The 26481-nt window shown below is 43.3% G+C and overlaps 1 protein-coding gene across 2 annotated transcripts in view; it reads right to left on the bottom strand.

The window, feature by feature from the left end:
* The window catches only part of LOC148041491 (MBOAT (membrane bound O-acyl transferase) family protein), a 295547-nt gene that overhangs the window by 8291 nt on the left and 260775 nt on the right, over positions 1-26481 (bottom strand). For both annotated transcript variants that reach the window (XM_087680155.1, XM_087680163.1), the window contains one exon: positions 7598-7673. In XM_087680155.1, the coding sequence (XP_087536281.1) occupies positions 7598-7673 (76 nt within the window). The remainder of the gene's footprint in view (positions 1-7597; positions 7674-26481) is intronic.

Genomic DNA, 26481 nt, shown 5'->3' with positions numbered 1-26481 from the left:
TGCTCCGAATGATTCGTTATCTCACCGGGAGCTTTGGCAGACTTTGCAGACTTCCTTGTCACTTGGCCGACGGGGCTTCTTCATGGGGGATTTCAATATGTGTGTTGATTCTTCCCAGTCCACATCGGAGCACTCGGTAATGGATGCACCGGAAAGTCGTATGTTGCATGAGTTGGCTCTTGCTGTTCTTAAGCAAGATCTCTGGTCCTGGCTACACCCGTCTTCTACAGGATTTACTTTCCATTCGGCCCAGTATGCAACAACATGGTCGCGGTTGGACCGTATATATATCATGCAGAATGATGATTTTCTGCCTGAGATGCTCGAAATGAAAGTGCTGCAGCAATATGCCTTGTCGGACCATTTCCCTCTGCAGTTCGAGTTGCTTGCACAACCCATTGCACCTTTCAAGCAATTTCTGGAGAGACTCCCTTTGCGTTTCAACTCGTCCTACTTGAAGCATGCAATTTTTCAGGGCTATATGCAGCAATTGCTTGACAGATTCTTCTTGGACTTTTCCTCTCAGGGCACTGCGTCATTTGAAAGATTGCTCTCTAATGTGCAGCGGGTTGCTCGGCAGTATGGGATCTATCATGCCTCTCTTTGTCGGCGCCGTCGACAGGCAGCGGAGGACCTGCTGGTTTTGGTTCGCTCCCTGCTGGTGGACACTCCGGATGATGCATTTCTGCTTGCACTGGCCATGCGGGTGGCCGATCTTATTAAAGAATTTCAGTTAAAATCGTATCAGCAGGCCAAATTGCAACATCTGACAGAGACTTTGCAAGATAGTGCATGCCAGATCCATAAGTTCTTTCGAGCTCTCCATGCCTCTCCTGCTCGAGAGAATCTGACCAGACTCGGCTGTTGTGTCTTTGAAACAAGACATGTGGTCTTGGATGCATCCTTCACAATCTTGATATACTTATTGCTCTCTTTAGAACCCAGATACTTGGGCCAGACTTGATAGGATATATATTTATCAAAGCAATTCTTTTCTTCCAGCAGTGATTGATTGCTTCTTTTAGCTCGAGGGTTCCATTTGGGGGTATGGAAGCATGGGCTGTTTTTAGGGATAATGCACGTGCGTTGTCTTGACAGTATGGTATTCAGCATGCTGCTTCTTTTTGAGCTCAATTGCAGCATTCACAAACTTTGTTGGCTTACTCGTTGTCTCTGTATTAGTCAAGGGATACTACTGATGCCTTGGTTACATGTATTGAATAGTTGAAATGTAGAGTTCTATCTCTTCAAGAGGAGGAATATACTAAATACAAATTGCTGGCCCGAGTGGAAGCTTTGCATGATAATAATTGTCAATCTCATTAATTCTTTGCTCGTTTACGCCAGAAAAATGCTCAAGAAAATATTGTGTGTTTGTTGGACGAGTAAGGTGATATGGTTATTGAATCTATCTCCATCATTCAAATGTGCATTGACTATTATAAATCTTTGTTGGGTCCATAGGAGATTCTTTTTGATGCTGTTCTCTTTGCTCATCGATACATTTGTGACTTGGTTAGTTATCAAGTTAAGCCTGAATGGGTTGATTTGATGGAGGTTGATATCTCAGAGGCTGAAGTGGAGGATGTGTTGCCCCATTTACCACATAGGAACAGCCCTGGCTGGGATGGGCTTCCTAATGAGATGTTTTCAATCCATGTTGAGCAACTTAAGGACCCATTAACTCACCTTTGTCAGCAAGTCTGGAATTCTGGTTTGATGACTTGGAAGATTGCAGTGATTCAGTTGTTGCCCAAAGTTCCTTCTCTGACTTCCTTGAAACAATGAAGACCCATTTTTGTTATGAGTTCTTTGTATAAAATATTTTCTAAGCTGACCTGAAGGTCTGATGTAAATATTGCCATTTAATTCAATTCTCTTCACGAAAGAGAGAGAGAGAGTGTGTGTGTGTGTGAGGCTTGAAAGTTAGAGAGAGGGGTGGGAGAGGAGATAGATTGATGCTTGAAGATGGAGGGGATGCAAAAGGAGAGGAGAGAGTGAAAGCTTGAACCCCAAGATTCAAGAGATACTTAGGAGAGGGAGATGAGAATGCTTGTTGATTTGGTGTGGAAAGATGGAGGGGAAAAGTATCTTTTATAGACTAGAGAAGAGTGTGGGAGAAGAGAGGGATCCAAGGCCCAAGAGCATAGATGGATCGTGGCTGAAATCCAAGGTTGAAGGGCTGAAATGATGGAATTCAAGGACCAAGGCTGGAGCTTCAAGTGTGTTAAGTCAAATAGTTAAAGTTGAAAGAAGAATCAAGGCAGAAAAGCTGGCTGTGATACTGGAATTCAAGGGCCAAGGTTGGAGCTTCAAGTGTGTTAAGTCAAATAGTTAAAGGTGACAAAAGGATCAAGGCAAAAAAGCTGGCTGCAATATCCAAGATGCTGGGGGAGGTGTGCACAGCTGGAAAAGGGAGTGGAATGTGGTGTCCAAGGCCTAGAGACTCCCTAAAGAGCCATGCAAGCACCAACATCTAGAAAATGAATAGTTGAGGACAAGTTTTAGTGACACTGGAAAGCGCCTGGATGTGGGGGCAAAGATAGGGCAGTTTTTACACTTGAAACCATACAGAGTGCAGTACAAACAATACGGTACGAACCTATTCATACATTGTACAAAGTCAACTATGTCTCCACAACAATGAACATGTAAGAAAAAGAGGTGGCTAATGGCTTCAAAAGATCCAAATCACTATTTACCATAAGTATAGCATGCATTCAAGGCTTCTGACTCTCTTGAAGAGGTAATCTATCAATCCAATCTTTTGCAAATCCTCCATGAGTAGATCTCAACAATGAGGTGCATATAGAGTCCACATGATCTACGAGAACTCTCTCTCTCTAACAAAGCACCCATAGCCACATTGTTACTACCATTGTTAATGAAAGCTTGCACTACATTTCCTACACCAATCTCCAAAATGAAAGCCCTAATTGCATGTAGATGTAATGGTGATGAGCTACTATCACCATTCCTCCAGGATGTGGCAAAGGGGTCCTTGAACCAACTCAACCCTCCATAGATGCACATGTACTTGCCTGAGTTGCCTTTACATCTGCATCCATAAAGGTGTTGGTACAAGAAGCACCAACATCTATCCACACTGTACCCCTCTTTAGGGCACTACCATCTATACTAGGTGGAACCATAGGGGCATGCACTTTGTTGCTGTGTTTTATCCTCCTTTGCTACACTGACCACAAGGCATTGCTAACACCATTGCTCTAAACTAGCAAACACATCATTGGGCATATCACAACAATTACCAATATATTCTTACCACTAACATGAGCAAGATGATCCTTCACTCGTGTAACACTCCCTATGCATATGACATGGCAGTAGTTGCATTCCCACCGATACCTCCATAGTTGCTGATGATGCATATGTGGCTCCAAAATGTGTACTTTACCATGGCTGTAACTTGCTGGAAATTAAAAAAAAAAAAGCAGCCAAAGAAAGGGGGGAAAACCAGCTCCAATGAGTATGGACAGCAAAGAACAAAGAGAACAGAGGGATTGCTTGCTGGAAACAGTGAAAAACAGCTGCAAATCTAGGGGAAACAGCTTGAAACAGTGTAGAAAGGCAAGGAAAAAGATTAGGCAGCTGAAGGATGAGGGATTTAGGGTTTAGCAGCTATAGATGGTAGTAAATCTACAGTAGGAGAAACAAATGACAGCTATATAGCAGGTTAAAGACGGTGAAGAGCTGAGGAGAACACGCAAAAACTGCAAGCCCAAGCTGGGAAGTGAAACCATGGCCTGAAACTGGAATAAGCCCTGCCTCTCCCAACACACTTGTCCTAATATGCATTTCAAGACCAAAACATTGTGAGGGAACAACTAGCTATGGAGGAGAGAGAGACAAGAGAGTGGACAATGAACGATAGCCTGTGTGTTGAATGAGAGTGTACTCACTTGTTGAACTGCCAAACCGGAGTCTTTCTTCTTCTCATTGGCCAATCTTTTTCTGCATTCTTCAATGTAATGGCCAAACTTTTTATAGTAGTGGCATTTTCCTTTCTTTGTTTTTTCCAGTGTCTTGAGAAACCTTGCCAAATGGCTGTCCCACATTATCCTTTAGCTGCTTTGCTTTGCCTTTGCCTTTGTATTTGGAGAGCATGGCTATATCACCTGATCACAAAGCAATGTTCTTTCGAGTTTGTTCCTCTTCCAACAAGAGACAGGTCAATTCCATGGATGTAAGGGGCTGTTGTGCCCCCCTCGACGACAAAATCAGCAAAGTGTGAACCCAAGTTAGGACTCTTGAAGTGAATTAAGAGTGATATTCACCATCTTTGCGTTTGTCAACACCTCATCAATATTCAGCAGCTATTCCCATAGATCCTCTGTGTGTGTGAGGTGATCAGCCTTTGCCTTTGTATTTGGAGTGCATGGCTATATCCCCGATTGCAAAACAATGTTCTTTTTAGTCTGTTCCTCTTGCAACGAGAGACTAGTCAACTCCACAAATGTAAGGGGCTGCTGTGCCCCCCTCAAAGACAAATTCAGCAAAGTGTGAAACCCAAGATAAGACTCTTGAAGTGAATTAAGAGTGATATTCACCATCTTTGCATCCATCAACACCTCATCAATATTCATAAACTATTTCCATAGATCATCTATGTGTGTGAGGTGATCAATCATGTTGTCACCCTCATCCATATGCACATTAGCCAATTCTCTTCGCAAATAAGAGATCCTAGCTTCATTCCTTGCCGCAAATATACTCTCTAGTACCTCTCAAGCTACTTTTAATGTCTTACATGACTGGATGTGAGCTACTATTGCTCACTTTACAGACATAGCACTCAAGGACAAGGCTTGTGCATCCTTAGAGTCCCATTTCCTTTGTTCTTTTGTAGGAGGAATATGGGCAGCAACAAGGGAATCTTGATGTCATCTAGCCCATCTTTGAGGCATTTGAGGTGCGAACTCTTCTGCTCTAGTTGAATCACCAATCACAAATCGCATAGACCCTCAGCAACAAGTAGAATGCGCACCATGAAAACCCACAAAATGTTGTTGGTGCCATCCAATTTGTCCTCCCAAGTGAGAACACCCAAAATGTTGCTATGGTCACACTGACCTTGCGAAGCCATTGTTGCAATAAAGTGCACAAACTGCAACCAAACACTTCCAAACTGAAGTGCAAATGTACTCTCACGAGTACCAAGATCCCAACAAAAGATATGAATGCAAGTCCAAGAACTGTCCAAAACTGTCAAGTGCCTCAAAATGCATGCCAAGACTGCACAAAATAGTACCAAATCTGCAATACACACGAATTCACTGCTATACCACTACACTTTCCTTCGAATGTGTGCCAAATACAAATTTCAGCAATCTAATGCTGCAAATCCCTTAATTCTCAAAGTCTTTTTTGCATAATCGGATCCAAACAGTAATTGAATGCTGTTGCTGCCTTGGGAGGTGTGCCGAGCAAAAGACCCAAATTTTCTTGACGAAATTTTGAGAAATTGAACAGATTTTATATTTATAGCCTTAGGATTTGATGAAATGTCACTTGGGGATATGGACAGACAGCAACCGGCAACTTGATTGCAGTTTGGAATGCATGCTAGACCCAAAATTTGAAAAAGCCCCAAATTTCTTGCACAAATGTCAAAGAAATTGCGCAATGTTCACAATTTTGGTGGAGATTGGCACTGGACTTCAAATTGGGCAAAAGCCCCAAATTTTTGAGTGCCCGAGAAGCATGTGTGAGCTCTGAATGAGTTGACATGTGTTGGGCAGACTTCTGATGGCACTCCAGTACCCTTTGGCAGCTGCAGCTCAAGTGGTGCTAAGGGCAGTGGCAGCAGAGGGCAGTATTGAGACGGGCACTAGGTGGCTGACAATAGTGCCAAACACGCAGGTGGGTGGCACATGGGACAGGCACTTGCTTGCTGAACTGAAAAGGTAGATGAAAAATAAGGTTTAGGTCAAAGGTTGACCTAACCACACTTCCACCAACTAAGTAGAGTTAGGTTTATTTACTCTAGAGCCTAGTGTCACTACTTTAATATCCTAAGACACTAGGTGTAGACACCATACATTGACACTTTAATAAGTGTCTGCACCACACAAATTACATTAGGCACTGCCTAGAATTGGCAAATTCTAACAAACATTTCAGTCCATTTCACGTTTCCATATCAGACCCCTAAAAGCACACAAGGCAACTCTAGGAGGATGAGGAGGTCGAGAGATGCCTTCTTGCTAACTTGGGACGTTCACAACTTTCTTCATATTATTGTCCTCAAATGGTGTGACATTATAGCCCATGAGATTGGTTGTTCACACAACGATTGTATTTGTGATGTACATAGCTACTCTCTAGAAGGTTCCTTGTACTTGATATTTTATCTCACGGGGGTTTCATTCGTGGTGCTATTAATAGAATTTTCCTGCAAACGAGCTTCGAGGACTTGTACAGAGTGTCCACACTTCCACTTGTGAACAAAATGGCGTTAATGAGAGTTTATGATACGGACAAAATCACAAAAAGGTAGGATTCATTTAATGGCTGATAACCATATACTACAAGGGAACGTGATTAGGGCCATGTGTATAAGAAGACTTATAATCTCAGCATTTTCAAGCATTTGTCACTAAAACTTCTCTCGTACAATGTGCAAGGCATAGACCAAGTCATGAAGTGAGGTTTAATTTGGGACATATGGAAACGTCATGTCCTATTCCTGCAAGAAAATTACAAGATGGGATTAGTTTAGGCTTCACTTTTGTAGCTAAACACTTTGATCGGGACATCCTCCTGCTGTTTGCACACAAGCCAGCATCCAGGCAAATTTTCCCGATTTGCTCCCTGGATCAGACTTACCAGTAAAATCAAAATTTCCCACTTCCTCTCCTGCAGATTAAACTTTTGGAAGTTTAAAAGCCTCAAAAAGAACATCACAAACAGAGTCCCAAGTTTACAAAGTTAAGAGCCCAAAGGTCTTAGTACAGACTACAGAGTCAGTTTTAGATAGAACCTCCTTGCTAGACAACTGTGACGTTAAGCAAATCTTCCAAGAGGATCCAGGAGTAGCTCCATGAGAGGCCATTCCCAATACTTTCAGGTTATCTTACATTTAAGAGATTCAAATTCAATTCTTCTGTTTTGGGTCATCCTACACAAGAAGCTTCCAAGCGAATCATTTCCATGGTTGGGACTTCTATTCATGGATACTCCCAATCTCCAAAACAAAAGCTTGAGAATCCACCAAGCTTCACACTTTAGTGGGGGCCACACTCATATCAACAGCCAACTCATTCATTAATGATTCCCACTAACAACATGAATGCTTGTTGGGAAACTATCTATTTTTCACTTCACTTCTTTGGATGAAAATGTTTGGTGTTTTTACATTCACTGAAAGGTTTCTATTGAACCATATGAAGTATAAACACAAAAAACACAGTGTGCACAATAATTTGGTGAAACATTACATGCTAGGGAGTCTTATGATTACATCTAAGCCTTCCTTAGTTGTTAGGAGCAAAAATCTGGTACCTAATTTGTTTCCTGTTCAAAGTAACAGTTTCAAAACTTTCGCAATTTCTAAGCACTGCCAAAAAAAATCACTTACTTTTGGATTCCAACATACTTCGTAATAACCAATGCATCCTCTGAGGACCCACCACAAAACCGATCAGGTTGGCAGACTGCAAAGAGAAATCATGCTTCCATCAGAATCATCTTTAAAATGTTTAATGCATTTGGAAGTTTTTTCATCATCATGTTTTCCATTAAGGATAATGTGATCCTCCTTAATGTGCACAACAGACAGAGTTCACCCAGATTAAGCAATTTTGAATTGAAACAATAATTGCAAACAAACTCAATTTTGCAAAAAATGTTTAGTTACCTTCTATGTTTGGCTAGATGCAAATTTTAGAGAGTGGTGATGGTCGTTTTAAAGTTCCTATGAAGTAGATTTTGAAAAGAGAAGAAACTAACATTCAAGAATTCCATCATGTAGTCTGTTATATATCTAGCCTTTAAAAGCTTACAGCAAAAAACTCGTCACCTAAGCTTTTCCACAAACACACTGTTTAACCTTCTCCAAGAATGTTGAGGGTGCCTGTGGAAAATCTCAGATATTGTCTTGTGCTCAAGCAACAGGTCTGTTGGAATATTCCCAGGAATTGTATTGGGAGTATCTTTTGAATTTTGCAAAAACATTGCCTGTGGACTATGTACAGCATAATTAAAATAATCTCCCAGATTTTCACAAAAATGATGTTTTGGATACTAGTGTGCATACAAAGAAGGTGCTGTGCTCCTTTTCCTCTTTCCACGAAAAAGGGGACATCCTGGTTTTTACTGCTACCATTCCAATGATGCCTTCTATAAGGTCATGGTTGCTGGTTGTTTTCCAAGAGGACTATGCTCAGGAGATTTTTACAGGTCCCAAGGGGTTTTATGAGGTTATGCTCAAAACCCATCGTCAACATGATGTACTTTTAGGCGAGCTGCCGCTGTCTCATAGGCGAGCTGCCGCTGTCTCATGGTCTGACTTTACAGAACTACTCAAGCAAGAATGCCCAGTTTGAGTGGAGGCTGAGGCTATGTGCTGTGTATTCATCAATTTTGACTAATGGCCAAAATGACCTATGAGAACATGAGTTACAATCATGTATGATGGTACAGCTGTATGAAAAGAACAGTAAATGAGAATGTAATTAACAAGACCAAGCTATTATCGAGTTAGAATTTAGATTGAAGATGTTCCTTGATGGCATTCGCACTAGATATGAGCACTATGACTTTTTTATAATGTTATTTGGTTATACTAATGCATCAGTTAATCCATTAACCTCATCTATAATGTTTTACAGGCACATCTGGGTCACTTTGTGGTAGTCAAACTGCTCCAAAATTGTTAAAATGCAAGCTCTTAAAAAGATAGGCCTTTAAGGGGGGGAACGTAAAAAGGCTGAACCAATCAATGATATTGAACGATCATCTTCTGCTGGATGTTTTCCCAGAATGGGAAAATAATTAGGAGAAAATATTTTTTCTTTTTAACAAAACGATGTCCTGATCTATAGTAAAACTACGGAAGAACATTCGCAACACTTATGAAACATGTTTCAACTATTAAGAGCCCATTCCCTTTTTGCCAAAGAATCCAAGTGTGAATTCTTGACAGAAAATGTCAAGTATTTAGGGCATATTCTCTTGAAAGAGGGAATCAAGATGGATCTAGAAAAAGTTAGGCCCATTATGGAGTGGCCACCTTTTGGGAACCTGTTGCCAATCTTCCTACTAGACTTTATCAAAGATTCAATTTAGGATCATGTCAAAACAGTTGTTTCCATGACCGATCAGCTTAAAGGGAAAGAGAGAGATTTTAAATGGGCCACAGAACAAAAAGGAAACTTCCCAAAGCTTAACACAGCTTTTGCAACAGCTCCAATTCCAAATATAGTGAATCTCAATAAACCCTTCATAACAGGGAGTTGGACGCAATATACATGCTTTAAAGAAACAGTGAGACTATTTGTATGATGTTAAACTGTTGATTGTGAAAACATTAAGTGGCTTACAAATCAAGTTGATCCAAACGGCAATAAGACAAGATGGGCCAAGCTTATAGTTCTTTCCAAGTTCTCTTTCATCTCTAAGGGCTAGTTCACCTCAAGACCCTCCAAATTTTCCCCCAATCCTTCCTCTTACCTACTCCCGTGCTTTCATTGGTGACTCATGGACAATGTTTTTCTTCTCTCGTACGCACTTGAATATTGATTCTGAAGAAGTTTCTTCTTTTTCCCATGACATACTCCATGGTAAGTCATCCAAGAAGCATGCACATCACTTGTGTATTGTCTTATATCTCTTAGAAGAAGTTTATAAACCATCTAATTGCAAGTTTTTAGTAGACATTTGTTGTACCACCTTAGGCCTGTCATCTCGATTTATGACATTAGATCTCCAAAAGGTAAGACTAGTGCATGGACAGCCTTTTTTCCAAAAGAATTGTGTGGGCAATTATAATGCTTAGATGAATTTGACAAGCAAGCACATGTACTCACTAGTCTAGCTAGAGCTGTATAAAAATCAAAAATCGCTCGTACATACGAGCCTCTCAGGGCAATCTGTTTTCTTGTTCTTTTTTTCTTTTTCTTTGTTTGGGAGGGGTGATCAAAGCCATGGACGACATTGTGATACCTCAGGAGTGGCTTGACCCCTTGATACGAGAGCCAATAGAGCCTGGGGAGGTATGAGTTGTGCTAAGAATTGCTCTTAGCCACTTAAACAGCCCCAAAACATGCTTATTTTAGGCTTATTTTGGCCAAAACCCTAAAACAGGGAGAGATCGAGAGAGTTAAGTGGGAGAGGATCTAGAACCCTAATTTTCCATAAATTGGCAGCTAGCCCTCCACTCTTCCCCCGAATCTCATTTTTGCAAGTTTCAGGTGTTACCAGCTTGCTGCCCACACCCCAGTCACGGAGGACATCTCAGCCCTTGCTGTCCATCACTGTTCTCTTGACACCTATTTCCAGCCCTCCACACGCTGATTGCTGCTGTTTTTGCCTGGCGACTAACTGCTGGTGACCTCAGCTGTTGTTTGCACTTTTCTCTCTCCTGCAAGCTGTCCTGCCTGCGTTTTCAGTCTTTCTCTCTTGCAGATTCCGTTTTTAGTCTTTCTCTCTCCTACAGGCTGTCCTGCCTGTGTTTTTAGTATTTCTCTCACCTGCTGCCTACGTTTTTAGTTTTTCTCTCTCCTCACTGCTGTCTACATTAGATCTAGCTTCTCACTACTGCGTTTGCTAGTGTTCGACATCCGAAGGCTGCCTTGTTGCGATTCGGGATCCGTTCGGAGTACGACATACTCTCCTGCTCATTACCCCTGCCCTGATCCTTGAGATACAGGAGTTCGAGGTTCAGTATTCATTCATTGCATAGTGTGTTTGCTGCATGAGCATCGTATTATTAGTAGTCATATCATTTCATTTATTAACTGTGTTCATTGTCTCTGAGTAACCCTAACCCTAACTGTGTTCTTTTATCAGTTTGTGCTTTGTCGTACAGTTTTTGTTAATGCTTCTATGTTAGGGTATTTTCTTTACATGGTATTAGAGCCTGCTACTCTCTGAGAAACCTAGGCCTTTAATCTGAGAGCTCTTCGCAAGAAGTAAGAACAATAGTAGGTTCAAATGACTTCGAACACATCAACACCGATTCTGTCTCCAAACAGCCTATGCCGAGAACCAAGTGAGAGTGAGCCGATTAGCTTGCTCCACAAAGTTCCGACATGGTGGAAGACACATCTGAGTACATGGAAGAAAAGATAGGCAAGTTGATCTTTGAAGAATATAAACTGATCATAGCCTATCGACGAAAGAAGATTGAGGAGCTCGACCGAAGGATTGCTCTTTAAGAAAAGCTTTTGAATGAAGGTATGCATGATTTTCACTCTTCAGATGTTGCACGTAAGTCTGACGATGTTGCAGGGCCGTCGAGACCTCCATCAGGGATGGGCCCCCCTCTTGGAGAGCAAGATCCGGAGTATTTTACATTTTTATCAGACTCTTCCGTCCTCTCTGGTGCAAGATACTTTTGATTCGTCTTTTGTGCCTTCTTCTTTTACCTCTTCTGTTTTGCAATATATTGGTAGAGATCATGTGGAAGAAAGAGTCTAGTCAGTTGACTACGGAAAAGGTCCTCTTGAGGACCAATTCTTGTATATTAACACACGTCGCGGGGATTATAAGAAAAAGTTAAGTATCTCTTCTTCTATCCTTCCTTCTTTTCCATCTACTTCACATAATCAGAATGAATTTGGTGTTTCTTTCACTTCATTACATTCAAAACCCACCCATCCCACTACATTCTTCCGCTGCTTCACCACTTCCATTTACACCATTTACATTTCCATTTTAGACACCTCATATCGCACTGAACATCACACCGGGGAGTTATGGAAACATAGGCACATCCCTTAGAACACACTTTTGGGATCATTGCAGCCTGGGTATCTTATTCTGTCTCTCCCGAGTGTGGATCAGTTGTCTCCACAGTTTGCCTCCATGGCATTGCCTAGTGGACCTTCTGGTCATACTGTTGTGTCCCAGCCTCACTTTGGACAAGGCTACCGTGTCCTAGTGCCTCCACCTACATCGACACCTTATGGAAACATTCATGTTCCAGTGCCTCCGCATCAATCGACACTCATTGGATACTCATAGTCTACTTCTACCTACCCACCTCTTCTCCCTCCCCCTTTCTCTTATCAGACACACCCAACTCCACCATCTTTCCCACCATCATCTTACACCACCTACCCGACACCTCATGGTTCTAGCTCATCTTCTACCAAGAATGCATTTAATGACAAGACTCGTTTTAACGAGTCAAATTCTACTGCTTGGACAAATTTGATGAGACATGTCCTTGAATCACAGAACCTATGGGATATTGTGCATGGGTTGGAACCCCAACCCGATCCCACATTTGTTCCATACGAGGTCGTCCACTCATGGAAGGCTGGGAATGCCTCCGCTTTTGTCGAGCTGATACATGGCTTATTGCCTGAGTTTCATTCTCAGCTTCAGCATTTTGACTTAGCGTCAGAGCGATGGGCACACTTGACTGACCGCTATGCGCTTTGGGATAGGACCCGTTGTATTAATCTTAACCATGAGCTTCAATTTTTCAAAATCACTGACCAGGATGACTTGAAAGTCAAGTTGGCTGAGTATCGGTGTCTTCTCGCTGAATTCTCCACTATGGGGACTCCCAAGTCCTCTGACAGTCAAGTCACATTGTTCCTAAATTAACTTTCTAAGAAATACTTCAATTTTGTGGAAGAAATAGTTTCAAAGTCTACCATGCCTACATTCTATAAATTTGAGTGTCAGCTATTGCGTTACGTATAGTTGTTGGATCAGTTTCATATGAATTCCTCTTCAGAGGGGGCTCTTCTTGCTCATTCTCAAAAAGGGCAACAAGGGAAGGCAAACCAAACCAAACCTCCACTCAAAATCAAAATCAACATCAAAAAGCTAAATAAATCTGGGGATTCTCAAGGAAACTCCTAGTCACAACTTATATCACGGTGGCAGAACGTACCTAAAAAGAATAGGTATTGTCAACATTGTCAAAAGGCCGGCCATTTTGATGACGAGTGTTGATCAAAGGCACGAGGCACAATACAAAAACCTAAGTCTCAAACCCCCGCCCCACAATCGGGCAATCCCCAACAGGGGAGGTAGGGCAAGGGGCAGCTTAAAGGTCAAACTCACACTGCCACCGCACAACCATCTCAATCGACAACGTTCTCAACTGTAGAGAGCTTGTTTGACTATCTACAGAGGCCCACATCGTCTCCGTAGAGGCATCTGATGCGAGTCTCGTCCACATCTGTCTGTTACCTCCCGACGAGGTTACTGCAGAGGCCCACTCGTCACAGCTGAGCACTTCAACTCCAATTTGGATTGTGGACAGTGGAGCTACACATCACATCACTCCTATAGAGGATATTTTCCATACCCGAGCCCCTGCAGCAGGGCGAGTCCGTGTTGGAAACAACTCCTCGGTCAAGATTCAGGCTCAAGATTGCGTCAGTTTTGCCACTGACAAGGGTCTGGATCTAGCTTCGTTGGACAATGTATATCATGTCCCTCAGCTTGGGGTGAACTTGTTATCTGTTCAGCAGCTTTGCCGGTTGGGGCGAGCAGTTTTCTTCACAGCAACCACAGTTCAGATCCTTGACTCTCAGACTGGTTTAGTGATTGCTCACGGTGAGGCATAGTCTAATGGCCTATACCACGTGACTCACTTTCTCTCCAAGCGGACTACTGAGGGCTCCGTGTTCCATAGCTTCCAAGCCTTAGCCGCATCTCAAGAGCCTACACTGCACAATGAGTGTCTTTGGCATTTTTGCTTAGAGCATCTTGGTTATGACTCACTTTATGAGTTGTCACGCCGTGAGCTGGTTGAGGACCTTTTATGCTTGAAGCTAGTTTGAGATGTTTGTAAAGCCTGTTAGCTCAGGAAGCAGCACTGTACCCCATTTTCTCAACAGTCTATACATAGAGCTGAGGAGTCTCTTAGATTGATTCACGTTGATCTTGTAGACCAACATCCACTGCCGCTTTGAACGGCGCGCTGTACTTCTTTTTGATAGTGGAGGATCATTCTTGCTACATGTGGGTGTACTTCCTCAAGTATAAGTCAAATGTTTTCACATATTTTTCTACTTGGGTGCTACTGGTTCATAACCAGATTGGTCGTCGTGTGGGTTGCATGAGGAGTGATAGCGGTGGTGAGTTTATCTCTCACGAGTTTCTACAGAAGCATGGCATTTCTCGCCAGCTCACCTCTACCAACTCCTCGTCTCAGAATGGAGTCATAGAGCGTAGGAACCACACAATCATGGAAATGGGATGCTCTATGCTGTTCACAGCAGAGCTTTCTGAGCACCTTTGGGTTGAGGCTGTTAACACTTCGGTGTATATCCTCAACCGGTGCCCGATTGCGGCTCTTCCTCAGAAGACCCCGTATGAGGCATTTTTTGGCTCTCGGCCTGTTATTTCCCATTTCAAAGTCTTCAGGTGTCATGCGTACACACACACGCCTGATGACAAGATAGGTAAGCTTACCACTTTGAATTAGACATGGCTAGTGGCCACCCCTCTTAATCCTATTGTCCACTTGTCGAAGGATACCCTAGGACAGCCCTTCGATGCACACATCTATTGTTCTGTTGTAGGAAACCTTCTTTGGTTAATTCACACTAGGCCAGATTTAGCTTACTCAGTTAGCATACTCAGTCAGTATTTCACAACACCTAGGATGTCACATTGGATTGCATGTCTTCGTGTGTTGTGTTATTTGCGGTGTACTTTTTCTTATGGCTTGACATATGGTTCTGGTTTATGTTTGCAGGGGTACACTGATTCTGATTGGGCAGGAGATCCTGACACCCGGCGTTCCCATGGCGGCTACCTCTTTACCTTGGGCACAACTTCCATTTCTTGGTCCATCCGTAAGCAGGAGACGGTGGCGGCTTCCACGGTCGAGGGTGAGTACCGGGCTCTCTTCGATGGCATCACCGAGGCCATCTATTTGAGGAGTTTACTGGTGGCACTTTCTTTTCCATGTGACTCTCCCACAGTTGTCTATTGCGACAACCAAAGTGCCATTGCCCTTGCGGGCAATCCGATCATCGCACCCCAGACACAACATATGGGAGTCCACTTCAACTTTTACAGAGAGCAGATTGAACTAGGCACTATTCGCCTAGTGTTTGTGCCTTCATCAAATAATTTTGCAGATATCTTAACCAAAGCGGTCAACCGGCTAGTTCTTCAGTACCTGCTATCGAGGATAGGCTTGGATACACCCTCCCCTACTTCTTCAGCTTGATGGGGAGAGGGTGCTTCTCTCTTGCTTTCCCTTCGAGTTTGAGAGGGGGGCAGCTTCTACTCTTGATCGTGACAGTGATGATGCTTATAGTTTTTAGACATTACATTCACTTATTCTTTTGTATTGTATTATGGGCATTTGTAACTTCATCCACACTGTCAAGATGACCTGATTGTAAAAGGGCACTTGGACAAGTGAACAATTCCCCTCTGTGGACACTGTCCCAATGGCACCATTGCATAGCATATTGCATGAGCATGATATCTTGCATCTCCCTTTACATTACCCCATGCATTGGCATTCTGTTCATGTAAACATGCATCTGTGCGCATTTATCCCTTTTCGGTCTTTTGGAGTGGTATTCATAGCATAACACATGGTAGTTCTTCTAACGGTAGTTTCCCTACCCTTGCTCGCTTGCTTGTTTTGCTTGTCTTGCTAAGCCCACCATCCTTTTTTTTGCCTTTCCAGATATTCACCAAATGATTGACACATACACATACTTGTTCTCATCCTTAGGCACTTCGCCTAGTTAGTGCGAGGAGTTGGTCTGCTAGTTTTGTGCTTGACTTGGATTTAAAACTCTCTTTATCTTTTCCTATATGTGACTTAATCGGCCGTTGCCCCTATATTACTTATGTATTTTCAAACCATTAAAAAAAAAAAGGTCCATTGATTCCATCCGCCTTTGTAGGACTTGGTAGGCCCTTGGGCAGCCGCCCAGCATCCTTGGTCCGATACCCTGGCCTTTCTGGGATGATCACTTGGGCTCCCTTGGTAAGATAACCATCGCCTCTGTAGTCTTAGTAGGCCACTGGGCAGCCGATGTGCACCCTTTGTCCAATGCCCTGGCTGCTTTGGGGTGGGACGCCTTGGGGTTAATCAAAATTTAGACTGGCCTACTTTTCTCGCCTTATTTTGGGCCTGAGAGAGGATGTGCTAAGAATTGCTCTTAGCCACTTAAACAGCCCCAAAACATGCTTATTTTAGGCTTATTTTAGCCAAAACCCTAAAACGGGGAGCGGATCGAGAGAGTTAAGTGGGAGAGGATCTAGAACCCTAATTTTCCATAAATTGGCAGCCAGCCCTCCACTCTTCCCCCGAATCTCGTTTTTGCAGGCTTCAGGTGTAACCAACTTGCTACCCACACCCCGGTCATGGAGGACATCTCAGCCCTTGCTGTCCATCACTGTTCTCTACAGTCTGGCGCGTGTTTCCAGCCCTCCACACACTGATTGCTGCTGTTTCTGCCTAGCGACTGACTGCTGGTCACCTGTGAGCTATTTATTGTCTGTAGTTTTCTCTTTCTTGCAGGCTTTGTTTTTAGTCTCTCTCCCTCAAGCTGTCCTGCTTGCGTTTTTAGTCTTTCTCTCTCCTGTAAGCTCCGTTTTTAGTTTTTCTTTCCTGCAGGCTGTCCTGCTTGTGTTTTTAGTCTTTTTCTCACCTACTGCCTACGTTTTTAGTTTTTCTCTCTTCTCACTACTGTGTGCATCAAATCTAGCTTCTCACTGTTGCATTTGCTGGTGTTCAACTTCCAGAGGCTACCTTGCTGTGATTCGGGATCTGTTCGGAGTATGACACACTCTCCTGCTCATTACCCTTGCCCTGATCCTTGAGATACAGGAGTTTGAGGTTCAGTATTCATTCATTGCATTGTGTGTTTGCTGCATAGGCATCGTATTATTAGTAGTCATAATTTCATTTATTAACTGTGTTTATTATCTTTGAGTAAACCTAACCCTAACTGTGTTCTTTTATCAGTCAGTGCTTTGTCGTACAATTTCTGTTTATGCTTCTCTACTAGGGTATTTTCTTTACATGGGCTAGTAGGTTTTCACCAACAGGTATTTCCCTACAGGTGGCAGGTAGAGTGGGCGGTGCCCCACATGGGACTTTCTTCACCGTGCAGAAGGGGGGGCGTTTGGTTCTTGACAGTGGGCAGCAAGATGACGAGATAGTTGTCATTCCATGGAGGAGGATTCGAGTGGTTGTTCTTCAGGGGAAGACATGGTGTCTAGACCCTCATGTGTTCTAGGAGGAGTTCTGGGAGTGGCACCTTTGGATATAGGAGAGCAGGCCACTTGATGAGCTGGAATGGGACCTTGGAAAGTGGCTATGGCTGGCCACTGGGGTTGCCAAGAAGCCAACGAGGTTCCTAGAATACACAGCTAGGATTCACAGATACAAATTGATCCAGGAGGACATGGAGTGAGCACCATCACATGGCAGGTACTGGGCGGCGGAGCATAGCATCATGGATGCTTTCCGACGGATTTTTGGCGCCGCCTATGGGACAGTTGGAGGCCAAGAAGGGTATCGTATTTCTTATGGTTGTTGGCACATGGAGGCTTGGCGGTGGGGAGTTGGCTAGCCCAGATGTAGAAGAATGGAGATTGTAAACCTTGCCCAAAGAAGTCTCTGGAAACTCCAAAGCACTGCCTTTGGTTGTGTGAGATGGCACAACTCGTGTGGAGAGGAGCATGCCGCATTCTCTGCTGTATAGCATATAGCCTTGGATGTATCTCATGGGGTGCTTTCTGCTGGCACGGAGTCAGCCAAGGCCATTACCTTTTGTATGAGGCTGGGTCGTGTGCAGTGGCTGGCTTGGAGCCTCTACCCATCTGCCAAGTATTGAAGCCCACAGCAAACCGCTCTAAGGTATGGGAGATTGTAGGGAATCTTACTGGATGGCACATCTAGAAGGCGCGGTGTCAGGAGGTTTTTGGTGGGGAGAGACTTTTAGTACAAGCGACTTTGGCAAAGCTTTGGACCTCCATCGTTCACTCCCTTCGCGGCTGATGGGACCTGGTGTAGGGCGAGTCTCGAGCTCGTTAGGAGTTCTGTTTTCACTTAATGCGCAATTAGAGCAGCTGAAACATGTTCTTCGTGATGCAGGCACGCAACCCCAGATGGCGATACACTCCCCTTCCATGGCTTCTTGCCTCCATCCTTCCTAGACCGCCTTGAGAGGCTTGTATACTTCATATATCTGTGACTCACCATCAACTCCAGCTAGTCTGTTGAGCATGAGCACTTCTTTGCATTCAAGGTTTTTTTCTAGGTAATATAATTAGCCACACTTTATTTGCAACAAAAAAAAATCAAAGCCATAGAGAAGTGTGTTATCTCCAAGGGCTGTCCGCGTGCATCGTGAAGAACAAGCCATGGCCACCCCATCTCACAATGAGCTGATACTGAAGCTTCTGCCAATGTCGCAAGTCACCCTGTAGCTGACTCCAGTGGCCACAAAGTGAGAGGATGATGGGCATCCAAAGCTCTACTAGAGTCACACATACCAAGAGGCTTTAGCCTCTTACCATTGAAATAATTTGGCTTTAGGCCTTCTAGATATGCCATCCTGCGAGGCTCCCAACGATCCCCCAAATCTCAAATCATGATACCATGCGCTCAAGCACTTGGTAGCCAAGCAAGGCCTTGAGACTTATCACAGCACAAGAGCATGCCGCAATAATGAAGATCCTATCATGCACCTTTTCCACATAGAGTAAATAGCAACCCTAGCCAATTGACTACCAAAAGGCCTCCCAAGAGATGCAACCCAAGCTTGGTGCAACTCGACGGAGTGGTCCATAGACTCTCGTCCACATCAACTCACAAGACCAAAGGCAATGCTTTAGGGTCTCCAGGCACTACTACGGGGAACAATTACAAACTCCATCATGTTGCATCTGGGCTAGCCAACTTCGAGACTACTAGCCCCTTTTTCCCAAAATGTATTAGAAGCCATATAAAGTAGGATAGTCTTCTTGATTGCCCTCTCTCCCAAAGTTGTCACCAAAAGGTCCAAAGGAAAGCATCCATGATGCTCTACTCTATTCAACCTCTCCTACGTGAGTATGCCAATCCACGTCAAGCTCCATCAACAAACATCTACCTATCCAAGCCGTATAAGCAAAGAGATTTGTGACTTTTAGGCGGTTGTTAAGGCTGACCAAAGTCACTCCCCAGGATCCCGATCCAGCTCATCCATAGGTCAACACTCCCAAATCCATGAGTGCCACTCTTGAATGTTTAACTAGGCTATGAGTGGGTCCAAATGCCACATCTTCCCTTAGAGGTCAATAACTAGGATCATCCTCCAAGGGATGTCAAGTCTAGACCCTATTGTCCTCTACCGAGGGCTAACCCGCTACCCTCTTGTAATGGAAAGGAACTGCTTGGGAGGGAACCATTGATTCTGCTTGCCACCTACAATGGAATGCCCACTAGTAAAGACTGCAATATATACCTCTCCTTGTTGCGGGTGCCATGAGGGGGGTTGGGGGTTCTTTTGTCTTTTGGGGGGGAGGGGAACAGGTTTCTTGTGGGGTATGGGTGTGGGTGTGGGTGGCTGGTATGGGAAGCTTTATAAAGAAATACTCATCTATAGATAACAAACACAATGGTACAACAAAGCACAAACTAATAAAAGAACTCAACAATGTTAGGCTAACTCAGAGACAATGAACACAAAAAATGAATGAAGAATGAATAAATACAATGCTCATGCAATAAACACACTATGCAAGGTGAATATAAGACCTTGAACTCCCATGTATCTACGATTGGGGTAGTGTAAGTGAGTTAGAAAGTGTGTGGTCCTTTGTACGAATCCCAAAACACAGCAGACAAAAAGTGTAGGGCAGCAGCATATGCAGATTGAGAGAAACTCGATGAGTGCCAGATAGGTCTGGGACAGTTTGAACAGTAGGCAGCAACACGAAAAGTGTTAAAATGATGTGGGTGGCTGCGGCAGACTGAAAATGCAGCGGTAGCTGATGACATGGCAGGCTGGCAACCGGCTGGGCATAGTAAATGCAGCCAAAAACTGGTCGTACAGCAGCAAATGCAGCCAATGAAGGTCATGTAGGCACCAAACTCGAACTGAGATATCCGGTGGAAGGGATGTGAATAGTAGAGAACAGGCACCAACAATATGCAAAACAAGGGTTGGACTAAGTGGCGGGCAGCATGTCTATTCACAGATGAGTAGATCCTCCCAAATTAGGTTTGGATTATGGGACATAGACATTCTCTAGGAACGCATTTCTTTTCAATGGAAGTTTGTAATTTACAAGGGGCTGCTTTAAAGAGCTAATTTGTTTATAAAGCTCAACAGAGGCCTCGGGATCCTTTTTTCTTCTTTCGCCTACGGGGTCCCACACGCGGGGGGGGGGGGGGGGGGGGGTTTGGTTTGTTGGTTTTGGGACCGCTTCTTGGGGGTTTGCTACATCAATCTCCTACCCTCTCAGCTTTGCCCCGCTCTCTTGTATTCTTATTTTTGGAAATGTAGAGAGAGAGAGAGAACACAAGACAATGAGCAACAGTCGGCAGCAATTCTACACTCAAAAGATGTAAGTGCTAGAATGATAGAATGAAAGTACAATAGGTCTTCAGTAAGTTAGACCTATCCCTAACTCAACTACAGTTCATTTAACTCTAGAACTAACTCTAGAAGTGGTGACACAACTTATTGATGTAGTTGTATACACACTACAAACCAACTAACTAAGACATTCGGCACTGCCCATAGAATTGGCAATCTAATATCCCCCTGCAATGGCAACATGGTAGAAGTATAGGAAGATCAATCACCAAAGGATAGCAAGTTCAAGGACTTTCGAAAAGCCTCAAACTTCTCACGAGAAAATGCTTTGGTCAAAATGTCTGCAACATTCTTCTGTATAGGGAGATATATCAAACTAATCTCTCCTACCTAACATCTCTCTCTGACATAATGGTAATGTACCTCAATGTGTTTTTGTGTGAGCATGAAACATAGGATTCTGTACCACTACAATAGCACTCTGACTATTAGAAAGAATGGGTGTAGGACCCTCAAAAGAAATCTATAGATGAACCAACATTCTACACAACCATACACATTCCACTCTTGCAGTGAAGGCTACCCTATACTCAGCCTCACAAGAGGAGGTAGCCACTGTAGGTTGTTTCTTACTTAGCCATGAAATGCATGAGATGCCCAAAAACAAACAATGTCCACTAGTAGACTGCCTAGTGTCTGCATTACCGGCCTAATTTGAAGCACTATAAGCCTGTAGATGCAAGTCTTCCCCCTAGAAAATAATAATGCATATGATTGTGTACCTTGCACATATTTGAAGATCCGCTTAACAACTTGCCAATGTATGGTCCATGGGCTATACATACACCTATACACTTGAGATACTGCATACTAAATGTCATGGCAATAAGACAACCAACAACTTGGTTGTAAATTGCAACATTAGATGTCTCTTCACCATCAGGTATAGACTATGACATAGGTTTGCAATCTTGCATATTAAACCTATGTAACAACTTATCCACATACTGTGACTATGACATGATGATACAATGCTGGTTTTAGGTGAACAAAATCCCCAAATAATAGTGTAGACAATCCATATTTGACATAGCAAATGCATGTTTTAATTCAGTCTTAAAATCTGTACTTTTTCTCTCTATAGATCCAGTAAGCAACATGTCATCTACATAGAGAGTGATAATCAACAAGTCCCCTCCTTCATTCTTAATGTATAGAGTGGGAGTAGTTGGACTATTTTTGAACCCTTTGCTGGCCAAATAAGCCTCAATTTTAGAGTACCATGCACGAGGCACCTGTTCGACACCGTAAAGAGCTTTACATAGCTTGCATACCATATGCACTTTTCCCTTAATCACAAACCCTAGAGGTTGTGACACACAAACATCCTCATGCAAATCCCCATTCGAGAGTGCTGTCTTAATGTGCAATTGATGTACTTTCCGGCCACACTTTGCAAAGTTTGTAACAACCATCTCGGGATTGTTTCTGCTGCATTTACAACAACCCTTTTATGTAGAACAACATCCATTTTACTCTCCCGCAAAGTTTGTAACAACCATCTCGGGATTGTTTCTGCTGCATTTACAACAACCCTTTCATGTAGAACTGCTACCTCCACTGCATGCGGCAAATCCTCATAAATACCCTACTGTTTGGGAGCATATGGAGCAGCAACAACTTGCTGTCATAGGTTTGTCCTGCCATTTATGACAAGCAAGAACTACAAAGAAAGTGGTAAAAGGCCTTAAAAAACATCACAGATGTCAGTTGTGGCCGGCATTTGAAACTAGTCATGTGAAAATACTACATTTTCAACAAATATGACATCCCTATTGACAAACACCTTCATGTGTGGGTCATACATACAATAGCCTCTGCTTTCTGAACTATAGTCAATAAAAATGCATTTTATAGCCTTATGATCAAGCTTCCCACAAAGCTCTTTCGAAACTTGTGCATAGGCTATACAACCAAACACCCAAGTATGGTTAACTTTGGGTTTCTTGCCATGCCAAGACTCGAACAGAGTGATCATCTTCAAAGCCTTTGTAGATGTCCGATTCAATACATGATTAGCTCACTCAAGCCCTACTAACCAAAATTTATGAGGCAGCCCCTTGCTTTTCAACATAAAACGATTCATTTCCATGAGAGTGCGATTCTCGCTTTCAACAACTCCAGTTGGTAAGGAGTCATTTGAATAGTGGCTTGATAAGTAATGCCACGATCCAACAAATATGTCTCAAATGCACAAGACATGTATTTCCGTCCCCCCCATTTGTGCGAAGTGGTTGGACTTCTAAACTAGTTTCAGCCTCAAGCTTTGTCATAAGATGTTTAAAATGCATGAATACATCAAATTTAGCCTTCAGCCCATACACCCATATACTTGGAGTAGTTATCAATAACTGCAACAAAGTAAAGATGACCCCCAAATGCAGCTATCCTGGTGGGACCACAAACATCAGTGTGAATAGGCTGCATTTTTTGCACAACATACACTGCACCATCCTTTTTGAAGGCAATCTTGTGCATCTTGCCCAAAATACATCCGTCACGTGCATGAACAGGTGGAATCCCCACTGGAGACAACACATCTACCATATGAAACCTCTAAAGGGTCATCAAACTCCCAAAGCTTATATGTCCATAAGAGGCATGCCAAAGCTCCACATTTTGCATAGTGGATGTCAGACTACCGACTACTAGAGCATTATGAGACTATCGGTCATAAGTGTCTAACACGAATAAACCCTTCTACAAGGTGCCGGACAACCTAAGTGTACACCCCATCTCTCTATCTCTGACAATCCATTTGTCATCCTTAAAGATGACTTGAAAGCTATGCTTATTGAAGGCAAAAATAGACAAGTTCTTTGTAATGCCAAGGACAAACAATGCATCTAGAAGCATGAAATCTGAACCACCTGCAATAGTAATAGTGACTATCCCAATGCCACAAACACCATAACTACTACTATTCACACATGTGACACGCTTCCCAGTAGGGGCTGAGTACAAAGAAGTAAACAAGCACTTCTTGGAAGTAATGTGCTTTGAAGCATCGCTGTCAAAATACCATATTTACTATGTTTCAACAGCATTAAATGCTCAAATAGCGAGAGAAGAATCATAATTGCATGTGAGAAATGCATAATCGTTCTCTACCAAGTTGGCTGAAGCATCACTATCTATTGATTTGCTAGCTGATGCCTCTTGGATAGCCAAACCAGAGTCTTTCTTATTCTGCTTGGCCAATCTCTTTCCGCACTCATCAATATAGTGACCTGACTTCTTGCAATAATGGCATTTTCCCTTCTTTTTAGACTTATTTGAGTCTTGGACAGCCTTGTTTGATGGCTATCCAACATCACCCTTTTGCTAATTTTGTGCATTTTGCCTAGCTTTACCCTTGCCTTTGAACTTGGAAAGTATAGCCACATCAACTGAACGCAATGCAACATTCTTTGGAGTTTGCTCCTCTTGCAACAAGAGGCCTTCCAACTCTACAAAAGTAAAAAGCATCCTTTGAATCCCATTTCCTCTGATCCTCCATAGGAGGGATAACACTAGCAACCTATCCTCGAGTGTGACACTGAGGTGTCTGAGATGCAAGACCTCCTGGTCATTGCAAGTCACTTGTAACATAGTTCCACAAGTCCTTCGCAACAAGAAGGTTGTGGACCATAAAACTCCACAACGGGTAGTTGGAGCTATCAAGCATGTCCTCCTAAGTGAGGACAACAAGGATGCTACTCTGATCATTGTTTCCTTGACGTGCCATGCTATTAGGAATGAGCAAAAATATGCAGCCAAATACTTCGATGCTGAAGTATAGTGTGTGGACTCATCAAAGTACCAAAAGTCCCTCGGGATTATCAAATAAGTGCCAAACTATCACACAAATGCCAAGGTGTGCACAACATCACCCGAATCAACACTCAACCACAAGTATAACAGCAATGCACTGCTGTAAACTGCTGTAATATACCTGTCTCGTAATACCTGCCCACAAAATTACAGATTCCAGCAATTTAATACCGATTCTCAACAAATTTTCTGAATTTTCTCCTGAATCTACTGCCCAATCTGAATGTGGCAGCAATCAAAATACTAGTGTACCACTGATTTCTTGCCTTGGGATGCATGTAAGGCAAAAGCCCCGAATTTCTTCTTGAAATTTCAAAGAGATTGAAGAAATTTTTACCTTGCAATTCAAATTTCTGCAGAAATGTCACCTCAGGACATGTGCCAACAGTAACCAACACAGCTGGAATTCGCCTCTTGATGCATGTTGGAGCAAAAAAACTGAAAAGCCCCAAATTTCTTGCATCAATGTCAAGAAAATTGCGCAATGTTGGCAATTTCAGTGGAGATTCATGCATGGGAACTCAAAAAAGACAAAGAGAATTGAGAACCAAGTGACACGCAATTGTACTTGGCGTTGGCTTAGAGGGCTAGCTCCACTCCCCCGTGGAGGTCCACAAGCATAGTCCTAAGGTAATGGCCACTAGATCACATCCATGGGTAGGCACCACCGCAACTAGTGCAAAAGAAGATGCTAAGGTGCGAAAACTCTGCACCAGTCCGCAAGTAAATATCCATCTTGCATCTAGGCCCCCACTTCAAGAGTAAATCCAAACCTTGCTCTCCTCACCATTGTGATACATGCTGAGACATGTGGTCTCATATGACCTCCACCTGAGCCTCGACCCTCCGACCATCTGCCAGATTGGAAAATCTGGAAAGGATGAGTAATTTCTCCCATCCAACGGGCCCAACAAGTCTGCCCTACCAATTCAAGACTTGTGTATCATGAAGATCCCCACCTCCAATGGAAGTGGGAACTCCCCATAACCCACAACTATCATACACAACTAAGGCCTGCATCGATAAACCCCTATGGTAGGAGTTGGGCCGGTTGAGGAAAGGTACAACCTACTTCCGAGGCAACAGTGCTAGCTCTAGAGCAGAAAGGGCACTCTGTTTTTCTGTCAGGGGGAGGATACAAGGGTGCAGGGCTCAGCCCTACCTATGAATAGGGCTGAAGGTAGGGGAGAATGAGAGGTAGTAGTAGCCAATGGTGACCGGTCACATGGTGAGGGAGGCTGTTGTTCACACTCTTTCTGTTGGCCATTGGCACATAAGAATTTGGCACACATGCTTTGAATTTAGGCTGTTCCATGCTTATGAGGTCTCTAGAAGAGCCCTCAACCTGGTCCTTCAAGGAACTTGTGGAGAGATGAGACCTGGAGAGCCTTAGCATGGGTCAGAGACTGTGGACATACTTGTGAATAGGAGGACTTCCAGGGGAGCATAGCCTTTCATATAACAACTCAGCAGTTGAATTCATCCCCAACCCCTTTTCTCTGGCAGAGTGCACCACCAGACAGTAACACATGGGAGCTCATTGGCAACATCATTCCTTGGTATATCTGGACAATGAGATGCAGTAAGGTTCTAGATCAGCAGCACATTGCTACTTCTGAGACTTTAACTGATAGTAGCAATAGAGACCATTCACACTCTTTAGAGGCATGTGGGACAGATTGCTGCAGAGTGATTCAGAGCACATGAGAGGAGGCAAGATACCTTCTTACACATTTGTGATTCTGGCCCCTTCTTCCACTTGATTCCCCATACCATTTGACAGTATGGGCCACCAGGCTGGTGAAGCAAAGATCATTCACACCCTTAGAGGCACATGGGACAGATTGTTTCAGGGTGATTCCACAGCACAGAAGAGGCAAGGTGCCCCCTTACATGC

This window comes from Lygodium microphyllum, chromosome 1 (genome assembly GCF_053477565.2).
Source record: "Lygodium microphyllum isolate KBCC chromosome 1, Lygodium_microphyllum_v1.1.10, whole genome shotgun sequence".
NCBI classification, from domain to species: Eukaryota; Viridiplantae; Streptophyta; class Polypodiopsida; order Schizaeales; family Lygodiaceae; genus Lygodium; species Lygodium microphyllum.
This window is presented reverse-complemented; position numbering and strand designations above follow the sequence as displayed.